The following is an 11,201-nucleotide window of genomic DNA, read 5'->3' on the forward strand; positions in this document are numbered from 1 at the left end:
AGAGTACTCCTTGGTGAAGGAAGGTTGCTTGGCATGTGCTCCATAACTCTCCATAACAATCAATAAAGAAACGAAGACAAATAATAATGTCAGAATAGATTTCTGCATGGTTTCTGTCAGTGATCACACTGTTCAGCATCTGGAAGATGTCTACCTTCCCTGCAATTAAAAGCAAATGGAAATGTCATTTTTCAACCTAATAAATACCAGTAATAATAATAATAATAATAATAATAATAATAATAATAATAAGTATTTATACCTCACTTTTCCCTCTTCTTCGGAGAGACTTGCATTACAAAATAAGCACGTGATTTAATCAAGGTGAGGGGTGGGATGTCATACTCGGATCAATGAGATTACTTATCTTGTCTTGCAAGATTAAGGCATGGGAATCGGAAGGGGTTGGGCTATGTTAAGCTTTGTTGCTGGGGATAGCTCAGTTGGTTAGAATGTGGTGCTGATAGTGCCCGGGCTGCAGGTTCGATTTCCGTATGAGACAGCTGCATATTCCTGCATTGCAGGGGGCTGATCCTCTGGGTCCCTTCCAACTCTGATCCCAACTTTTCCTAGCCACTGTGACCAGTTCCTTGTAGAGCAAGAGCAAAGAACCTGTTGAGCTGCAGATGTTGCTCGACTAAAACTCCCATCATCATTCCTTTCAATTGGCCATGTTGCCTGGGGCTGGTGGGAATTGGAGCCCAAGAACCACGTGGAGGGCCACAGGCTGTAGATTTGATACCATTATAATATTTTGCTACAAATTAGTTATTTCTGTTTCGATTTGGAAAATGATGGGTAACATGAGATGTATTATGTGGGTCCGTTCTATTTCTGTTGGTGACAGAACAATCTTTTTAGTAAATAAATAAAGCTTTCTAAAAGAGAGGCGGTTATGATGCAATGAGGAGAGTGATTTGATTTTGAAGGCTCTGATTCATCCTGTGGTTAATAGACTGGCCTTCAGATAACTAACCTCGCAGTTGTCTTGATTGTAAATAAGAATGTGATGAAGCATTCTGTGTGCCGAAAATGCTGCGCCAAAAATAAAAAAAACTGCGAAAGGAGGAACCATAAGAGTTTATCACTTCAGGTAAAGGTAAAGGGACCCCTGACCATTAGGTCCATTGGTTGCAGTGCTCATCTCGCTTTACTGGCTGAGGGAGCCGGCGTACAGCTTCTGTGTCATGACTAAGCCGTTTCTGGCGAACCAGAGCAGCACACGGAAACGCCCTTTACCTTCCCGCCGGAGTGGTACCTATTTATCTACTTGCGCTTTGAGGTGCTTTCGAACTGCTAGGTTGGCAGGAGCAAGGACAGAACAACGGGAGCTCTCCCCATCATGGGGATTCAAAACACTGACCTTCTGATCAACAAGCCCTAGGCTCTGTGGTTTAACCCAAAGCACCATCTGCATCCCAGTCACTCCACATAGATAGCCCTTATTTCCACACATTGCATTCTTGCAGAACACAGTAGACATTATTTGCTTTGGCTGCCATGGCTCCTCGGTGACCTTCATTTTTGCAATCTTGGATCAGATCACTTTAGATTGTTTGTACTCTGAGTGAAAAATATTTTGGAGATTGGCTTATTGAGGTTTGGTAAAATTTCATGCATAAGGTGTTACTTTAACGTGCTATCCATGCATCAAGGCAGCTTTACATTTGGCATTTTTCCTACAGAGGTACAGGAGAAAACAGGAACATCCAAGAATGCTGTCATAAAGATTGCATACATTTTAAAAAAAATCACTGTGATTGTATGTGAAGGATTTATGTGCCGTAAAACAGATAAATGCACAAGTGTAAGCTCTCTTCCTCCTACACCCTTGTAGGTAAAATGTCATTTACGTTAAAGGTAAATGTAGATGAAGCAGGCAGGGGTACAATAAGCAGTCTTGAAAAAGGTCCCACCATGGAGGAGTGGGTAGAAGGTACTTCTAGATCTCTTGAGTTATTTGCAGAAGATCCGCATGGGGTTGTGACACTTAATTGTTTAACCTGTTGTTGTTGTTTAGTCGTTTAGTCGTGTCCGACTCTTTGTGACCCCATGGACCAGAGCACACCTGGCACTCCTGTCTTCCACTGCCTCCCGCAGTTTGGTCAAACTCATGTTCGTAGCTTCGAGAACACTGTCCAACCATCTCATCCTCTGTCGTCCCCTTCTCCTAGTGCCCTCAATCTTTCCCTATCTTTAACTCTCACTAAATAGGCTGCTGAAATGAAGACAAGGCGTGATTTTGTAACTCAACTGTTCTGGTATTGAAAACATATGCCTAGGCTCAGAATGTGCTCAGAGGCACCCTCTTCTTTAATTATAATGAAACGTCTTTTTGTACTTGGCGTTCTAGTAAAAAACAAAGCTGGTCCAACAAGCCTAAGTCTGCCATTCCCTTCCATAATGCAGTCATGGTTGGGGAAGTCTACTCTTACTATAGAGGCTGGTATATGCATAGTAGACATGTAAGCAGTCACTGCCAGTTGTACCGCTGCCTTTCTGTTGATACTTGACCTGGCCTTCAATCCACATGGTACCCATTGGGACTGGTGGGTTGGAAAGTGGGGAGGCCAACAGTGAGTGGAGTCAGAGCCCATAACTGACAGAGCCAAGTCCATTTTAGTATTGTCATCCTTCTCCACCCCGTTGGGTTCAACAAAGACAACAAGGAGACTGAGGAGGAGGCCCAGAAAGCTGGCAGCCAGGGCCCACGCCCTGGAGTGGTTTTAAGTAAGAAATCAGGCAGGTAGGGTTTGGCTTGAGGGCAGATTGAGGTTGGTGGGGCAATGCCCCATTTCCAGTAATAAACCAGCCTCCGCCGCTTCCAATTTCTAGTTGTTTGGGAGAGGTTTGTTTCTGGCTCCTGATCTAGGTGACTTGGAGGTCATTGTAATTTATTATGACCTGTCAAGCACGGACTCCTCCTCTAATCAGACACTAGATAATAGGAGGGATATCGCCAGAGAGGGAACATTGCTCCAGTGTGGATCGTTTAACCCGTTATTCATCTTAAAGCATGCATGCGAGGGGTAGCTACACAGCTTGAAAGGAGATTCCAACTAAACACCAGGAAGAACTTTCTGGCAGTAAGAGGTGTTTGACAGTGGAACAGTCTCCCTCAGGAGGTGGTAGACTCTCCTTCCTTGGAGGTTTTTAAGCAGAGGTTGGATGACCATCTGTCATGGATGCTTTAGCTGAGTTTCCTGTATTGCAGGGGGTTGGACTAGAATGGCCCTTGGGTCCCTTCCAACTCTACGATTCTTCACCTCAGTCACAATAGTGAGAAACTTGCATCCTCCCCAAAATCCGGCAGGATAGGTCTCTTTGGCAAAGACATCATGGTATGGCATGGAACAGTCTGTTGGCATTTACCTGTTAAAGAGGTTCAGCTGGAAGATAACGAGCAATTTGTAAAATATCATTAACAGGTTTCCCTCCCAATTTATTTTCAGGAGGGACGAGTCTGACACGAAAGCTGAAAACAAAATGCTAGTTTTCTCACGGACACGGCCTTGCTGTGGCCAATAAATTTGCGTGTACTGGGCTTCCCATCAGCCACATATGTTCCACATATCAAAAAAATTCTATTGTTGTTGTCTTTCCACATAGCATGCCTATACTGTTGGAAGTGCAGAAATTTGAGTACAAAACCATTCGTTTTACTTCAGTGTGCTCACGAACTTTTTCTCAAAGAGGGTCAGTCTTTCAGTATATATTAGTTGCAATAATCAGAAACACAACTTCCATGTTCAGTGGCTATGTTCTTTTGCTGGATGTGGTGGGGGACATAACAGCATGCGGATTGTTCCCCCTTGTGCTTTGCTTGTGAACTACTTTCCCAGGGATGTCTTGCTGCCTCTAATGGGCAGGTGAGAGTTGTGGTCCTGATGCACCTTGGGTCTGATCCTGCAAGGCAAGTCCTCATAATTTGTTTTTGTGGTGGTGGTTGCTCTCCTTGATGCTCTTACATTGCCCAAATTGTGGATGATTTTTCAAGGACTTCAAATGGTTCTTAGTTGTTGTTGTTGTTGTTTAGTCGTTTAGTCGTGTCCGACTCTTCGTGACCCCATGGACCATAGCACGCCAGGCACTCCTGTCTTGCACTGCCTCCTGCAATTTGGTCAAACTCATGTTCGTAGCTTCGAGAACACTGTCCAACCATCTTGTCCTCTGTCGTCCCCTTCTCCTAGTGCCCTCAATCTTTCCCAACATCAGGGTCTTTTCCAAGGGTTCTTAGTTAATGGATCTAAAATCCCAAGTGGTGGGGACATGATAGGCCTGTAAAACTAATCCAACATTTTGTATGTTTCTTGAATGGCTCCCTTGTTAGACAAAAACATTCCTTCTCTTAGATTTTCCCCTCCAGGGCCTGCCCATTGTTTTGTTTTGTTGCTTCCATTCCTCCAGAGTTTTGGTGCCAGTAAACTATCCAGATGGATTTACCTCGGTCTGGAAACAAGGTGTACAAGGCTTCTTTTTTATATATTTTATTTTGCAGGAGATCATTACCTAGTGCCTTTTTAAAAGCTTCTGTTTTGTTTTGTCTAGACAGAGCAAAGAGCTGCAGGGAATTTTTCTGATCTGAATCCCCAAACACATTTTATAAGGTATTATTAAAATATAGGCACGTAAATCTGCTGCAGCTGGAGGCATCTTTATATTCTACTCTTTTTTTATTTTTTATTTTAAAAGAAACACTCCTTCCATGTGATCCCAGAATGGGTGTGTTGTACCAGCAGAAGGCACAGCTGTTCCTCAGCTCAAAACCCAGGGTCATGTTGGTAAAACAAGCACCAGAAAACAGTCTCCACCTTTGTATTTTAAAAGAGATTTATTTATTTGCCACGCCTCACCAACAGGTTTATAAGGCGGCTTGCAACATAGAAAAGGAAAAAACCCAACAATTAACCATTCAGACCACAACAAATAAATAATAGGCAGCAGCAATCAGATAAAAATCTGATAAACAGCAAAGTAATGTCATACTGAAAGCGGTGTCTCTCTCTTAAATTCTTTGTGAAATGTATTTAAAGTGGTAGGCATGCCGCTGACTACAGTATCTTCTGACTTTGCTAGGTACACAAAGGGATTTGTGTATCTACACTTTGCATGCAAAAAAAAAGATTATATCATTGTTGGCTGTCTCTTTGCCTTCTAAGCAGCTGTGGCCATAGGTTTCTTGTGATGGGTCAGGGCGGGATAGTCCTTATCTCAGGCCAATGTCTCTTCCGAGGCTGGTGTAGTTCTGCAGCATCATGAGCCAAACTCCTCGTTTTGTCTTGCCGCATTGCATCCTGGGAATGGAAGAAAATTGACTGGGCTGTAGCCAGGCTGCCTGCTGAGAATTTGTGAGGGAGTGAATGGAAGATGCCCAAACAAGAATCTTGCCCATTTGTCTTGCCCAACCTGTGTGGGTTTATTTCCTGATTATTTCCCCCTCCTTTACTTTCTTCTCATTTTATTGAATGTGGTGGTAGGCTGAGGTGAAATGCAACTGTGTAGGGTGGGGATTAAGATTTTTGAATGTTCCTCCATGGTTAAAAGCCAGAAACAAATTAGTATTATTTATTCAATTTATGAGTTTCTGGACCCGAAAGAAAGACTCCAAGTGACGTTAGGGCTACATTGGTGAGAAAAGAAATGCTTAATTTGAACTCTATGCGACTTGCTTCCAAGTACACATGTATATGATCACACAGTTAGTGGATTAGTTTGGTAAATGACCCCTAAAAAAACGGGCCTCTTCCTTCCTAAATAAAGCTCAACAGCTTTGACCTGAATCCCCCCAAAGGGGGTAGATCACTGCCAGTTTTTAACTCTGTGAGTAGATCACAGTCTCTTGGGAGCTGGCCACCCCTGCCCTAGTGAAATGAAGGAACCAAAGGCATGCCTTGTATTTCAGCTCTTGGAATAACCTTTCAATTTTTCAACTTGTAAAATGGGGCTCAAAAGTGTGAATAGCTTTCTGTGTCTAGTCTTCTGTGCTGTGCAAATAGCCCTGCAAGTGATGATCCAGCTACCCGGTAGTTGGCCCTGCATGCAGAAGGTTCTAGGTTCAATCCTTTGCATCTCCAGGGTAGAACTGGGGGTGTCCTCTGCCTGGGGAATCAGAGTGGACAATGTGGAACTAGATCAGGGGTCCTCAAACTTTTTCAGCAGGGGGCCGGTCCACTGTCCCTCAGACCTTGTTGGGGGCCGGACTATATTTTTTTGGGGGGGGGGAAATGAATGAGGGACGATGAGCGGCATGTGAAAGGGCTCCTTTAAATGGCGGCCGCTCGAGAGGGGCGCGCAGCCAACCACGGCTCCTTTGTCTTGCGAGTGGCAGGGGCTGGTGGCAACGGAGGGACGATGAGTGGCGTGCGAAAGGGCTCCGGAGAGGGGCTGGCACCAACAAAGCCCAGCCCCTTTCCTCCTCTAGGCAGGGCAGGGAGAAGCCAGAAGGAGGGAGGGAGGAGGCGTGTGAGGGAGAGGGAAAGAACGTGCACGCTGGCGATCCACGCAGCTACTCCCAGACCATCCCCGCGCCAGATTTAGAAGGCACTTGGGCCTGATCCGGCCCGCGGGTCTTAGTTTGCCGACCCATGAACTAGATGGACCAAGGCTCTGACTATGGAAATATAGCAGCTTAGACAGTGGTCATGTGAGTTGGGATACAAAAACGTCTGGAGGGCTATAGGTTCTCCACTCCTTCTCTAGAGTTTTAGTACAGCCCACAGGCAGAGCACATGCAGCATATATTAAGGTGCTGGGTTTAATCTTACAGCGTCTTCAGTTAAAAATAACTTACATAGCAGAACTGAGAGAGACCTTGGCTTGAGCACCTGCAGAGCAAGCTACTGCCCGTCAGAATAGACACCTTGCCCTCTAGATGTTGTTGCATTGCAGTTCCCATCATCCCTGGCCATTGGCTGCGCTCACTGGGGCTCATGGGAGTTGGAATCCCACAACATCTGGAGGAGACTCCCATCAGGTGTCCCAAGAACAGCCTGTGCTGGTGTGCTACGCCTGCCACCTTGCTTAACGTTCCACTAATTCTGGTTCTACTGATTTTCTCTCCTCGTCTTCTAGAAATTCCGGGTAGATATGCCAGGATCGAGCAACGCTTTTATTCCTACCCTGAACGCCATCACCACCAGCCAAGACCTGCAGTGGATGGTGCAGCCCACTGTGATCACCTCCATGCCAAGTGCCTACTCTCGCTCGCATCCCTACAGCCATGGCCTGCAAAACCTGTCCTCGGTTACTGGACATACAGCTCTTCAGAGACCGGGTGTCATTAAAACCATTGGGACCACAGTGGGCAGGAGAAGGAGAGATGAGCAGGTAGGTTGAACATTGGTTGAAATGACTTGGTGCAATCCGCTAGCTGCTTGTGCTTGTAAGTTCTCGAAGCTGAATGCAGAGCTTCCAAGGCAAATAACTTCATGTTCCAAGGGTTTTGGGTGACCTCATCTTTCTCTTTGTGTCCATGGGGTACGTGAGGCTAACTTGGAGGGCAGATACTTCTATTTAGGGCGTTCCAAAAAAGCATGGCAAGAAGCAATCGTTACCATTAAAGCACATGCTTGCTTTATCCCCTGTTATTTCCAATGAAGGGCTATTGGAACAAGGCTGGGGAAGTATTGAGGACCTGTAAAAACTTGCCACCAGTTGGGACTTCCAAGTTAAATCATTGGGGCGGCTTGATGTCTTTGCCTTAGGCTTCCATTTGTATAAAGGCTTTGGTGGCAATTCCCCCAGTGTCTGTCCTGCTGAGTGGAATGAGTAGATTCTGATAGTTATCATTGGATAGTCTCCATTGTTTCTTGTGTTTCGTACTTGATACTTCACTTTTGATTCCAGCCCTGAATGAACACACAGTTTATCAGAGCACAAAATGTCGTTGAGAAGATGGGCAGTATTGTTGTGTTAATAATAAGGTTTCCTGACCAGAACGTATATTTGGAAACCTAAAGCCAAGTTCTTGTGTTTGGCATACTTTAATAGTGAAAGTTACTGGAGCAGAGCTAGTTTTTAAACACCTTTCTATTTTGCTGGTCCTGGGGGTATATGACTGAACTGAAGAACTGGGGAGGTGGTAACCCAACATGAGGTTACTGTTATACCCTAGTCTGTTCAGCCATGAACTTATTCCACCCTAAGAGCATAAGAAGTTACTGGACCAAATACCTATCTAGTCTGACATCCTCATTCCCACACTGGCCAGCCATGTGCCTCTGGGAAGCCCATAAGCAGGATATTAGGGCAATGGGCCTCTCTCTTACAGTGGATCATGGTGTTCAGAATGATTCTGGAGGTAGCACACATAGCCATCATGACTACCGTAGTGACTACTGATAGACTTATTCTCCTTGAATTTGTCTAATCCCCACTTTAACGCTGTCTGAGCTGCTGCCTGTCACCAGATCTTGGGGCAAGGCGAATTCCATAATACATCTTTAAAACAACGCTTGTTTTTAAATGAATCAAAGCAGAGGAGACAAGGCTGCTTCTCTCCACTTACGCCTTTTTCTGCTCTCTCCAGTTTCATCCAGAACCCTTCTGTTTTGAGATCAGTTTCTTCTTTAAAGCACACGCCTATCAAGAGATGATAATAAGAGTCTTTTTTTCCTGTGGAAAACAGCTTCAGGGTTAGGTGAGATTAGCTGCTGCTACCAGTTGAATGCTAAATCCTCCACCATCAACACCATGAGTGCCTTTGTAGTAATCTCAGACAAGGATCTTGTCAGCTAAGCTCTTTTTGACTCCCTTTTTTGTTTGGCTGCATTTGCATGAAAAAGGTATTTGCGTGAACCCAGGTGGTTTGCTTCACTTCAGTGATGGCAGATGTAAGCAAATGAGGCCTTGTTATTGGAGATTGGTAGCCTGCTCTGGGTTTTGTAGGCGCCTGAGTGGGATTTGTGGCTGCTTTGCCTGATTTTGGGGGATTACCCCATCAGTGTTGTGGCCGTTTCCAGGGGAGTAGCACTGTTGGCCTTTTGCAGCAAAAGCAACAAAATAGAGTCTTGTGGAATCTTAAAAACTTAAGGGCTGTATCCCCCTGCCCCCAAGCTGCTCTGGAGGGTCCCTCAAATCTCTAGAACAGATTTTTGAAGGTGCCCGGGGGACTGGAGAGAAGGGGAAGTTCTGTTGCGCAAGGGGAAGGCTGTTGTGCAAGGGGAATGGCAGCATTGGGTACAACCCTCACAATTCTACAGTGTATGCCAGGGGTCAGCAAACTTTTTCAGCAGGGGGCCGGTCCGCCGTCCCTCAGACTTTGTGGGGGGCCGGACTAAATTAATGGTCAGGGGTCCCTTTACCTTTACCTTTATTGTATTCTGTTGTTCTGCCTTTAAGCCAGAAGAAATTAAGATGGCGTACAACTTAATAACTTGGCATAACCTACTAAAATACATTAAGCACCCATTAGAGTAAAAAGCAAAAACATCTTGTGGGTTCACCTTACTCCATGTGCCCCCTTGACTGCTTTGATCTGCAAAACTGGTACTGTGCCACACATTCCACACTTGTAAGAAATTCCACACTTGTAAGAAATCATTCTTTTTGTGTGGTGGCACCGAAACTTTGGAACTCCCTGCCTATTGATATCAGGCTGCACCTTCACTGCATTCTTCTTGGCACCTGCTTAAAACACTTTTTGTTTAGGCCAGCCTATCCAGACACATAGATGTTTATGTGTTTTAATCTCCTTTAGTTTACTGCTGATTTTAATGCTTTATATAAATGTTTTTCATTACTTGTTTTTAATTTTTTTTCATTGATAATTTTAATGTTTCTTGTAAACCACATGGAGCTTTTGTTACACTCAAGCAATAGTTTAAATAAATACATAAGCCATATCAAAGGAACAGGAAAGCATTATAAATTATAATTGCTCCACATGAGTTGTTGCCTCACAGCCGTACATGCACTCGGAGGCCATCTTTGGTTCCTTTGTGACTTTTATCTTCTCTCTAGGGCTGGGCTGATTTGGAAAGCGTAATGTGTCAATGATGGAAAATCCCAAGCGATGGGAGTGAAAAGTACTTCTTGATACCAAACAAAGCAGCCTATTTTTTGATTTGATATGGGCTTCTCCAATTTGTCCTGCCCTTGAGGACCTTGGCGCCTGACCTTCAAGTTAACAACTGTTTTTCAAGAGGGAAGAGGCATATAGTTTGTTTCAAGAAACAGAAGCTTGCAACATCTTCCTATACTTTTACCTCACAAACCACCCTCGTTGTGAAACAACTTTGGGAGAGAATCGGCTGTGTGTTTGGCCTTGATTGCAGATTCACTGTCCGTCTTGCCCAATCTTCCTCTTCAGTTTCTTCACACTTTTGCTCCTCCTCAATCACCACCACCTTGCTCACTCTTCCTCTATGGCTGACGTTCCCTTGAAGTTGTTAAGGGGTTTGCTTTCGTGACTAGTGATCCTCCTGCCTTGGGGTTCACAGGTTCAAGGCTGCCAGCTTCCTGAGTCAGTGTCTGGAACTGTGGCGGCTGTGGCGTGGTGAGCGCAGCCCAAACTGGCTGATCCATCTCCCATGTCTGATCCTTGGGCTGGGGCTATGACACAAGTGGTTCTTTCTAGAGAATTTTCTTTGTAATACAGGGAGAGTAAACCTAATACCCTTCAGATGATGTTGCAGCAACATCAATGGTGAACTTGGTGACGTACAGATGTTGTTGGATTCCCCCTGACCAGCTGAGTGGGGCTAATGGAAGTTGTGGAATCCAACTTCATATTTTGGGGTGGAGGGGGGGCACCCCATATCTTATAACTAAAACATATGACTATGCCCAGAGAGTTCAATGAACATGCTGTGGAGTAAACCAGACGTGGCTCCTTTCTCATTGTGGTTGATCGTTTGGAAATGAGTTTTCTTCTCTTGCCACCTGTGATCTGATGGTGTTGTTGGTTTTTCTCTTTGCTTGTTTGACCACAGTTGTCGCCTGAGGAAGAAGAGAAGAGAAGGATAAGGAGAGAGAGGAACAAACTAGCAGCTGCTAAATGCCGTAACAGGCGCCGAGAATTGACTGAGAAACTTCAGGCAGTACGTATTCCCTCCTTAGAAGTCTCCTCCTTTTTTGAGAATGCTCACTTTCAGCCATCCAGAACGGATATGTTTTGTAAAGTTTGCCTAATATACTGACCCTCTCCTTCAGCGGGCTTATCTTCTAGAGGAATTTGGAGTGGCCTGACACAAGTTGATGCA

The 11,201-nt window shown here is 44.9% G+C and overlaps 1 protein-coding gene across 3 annotated transcripts in view; it reads left to right on the forward strand.

Annotated features, from left to right (window-relative positions):
* FOSL2 (FOS like 2, AP-1 transcription factor subunit) overlaps window positions 1–11,201 on the forward strand; it is a 29,217-nt gene that overhangs the window by 8,698 nt on the left and 9,318 nt on the right. For all 3 annotated transcript variants that reach the window (XM_035111503.3, XM_035111501.3, XM_035111502.3), the window contains exons 2-3: window positions 7,072–7,326; window positions 10,932–11,039. In XM_035111503.3, coding sequence (XP_034967394.1) covers window positions 7,087–7,326; window positions 10,932–11,039 — 348 coding nt within the window. In that variant the 5' untranslated portion in view covers window positions 7,072–7,086. The remainder of the gene's footprint in view (window positions 1–7,071; window positions 7,327–10,931; window positions 11,040–11,201) is intronic.

Source organism: Zootoca vivipara, chromosome 3 (assembly GCF_965207765.1).
Source record: "Zootoca vivipara chromosome 3, rZooViv2.hap1.1, whole genome shotgun sequence".
In the NCBI taxonomy this organism is placed as follows: Eukaryota; Metazoa; Chordata; class Lepidosauria; order Squamata; family Lacertidae; genus Zootoca; species Zootoca vivipara.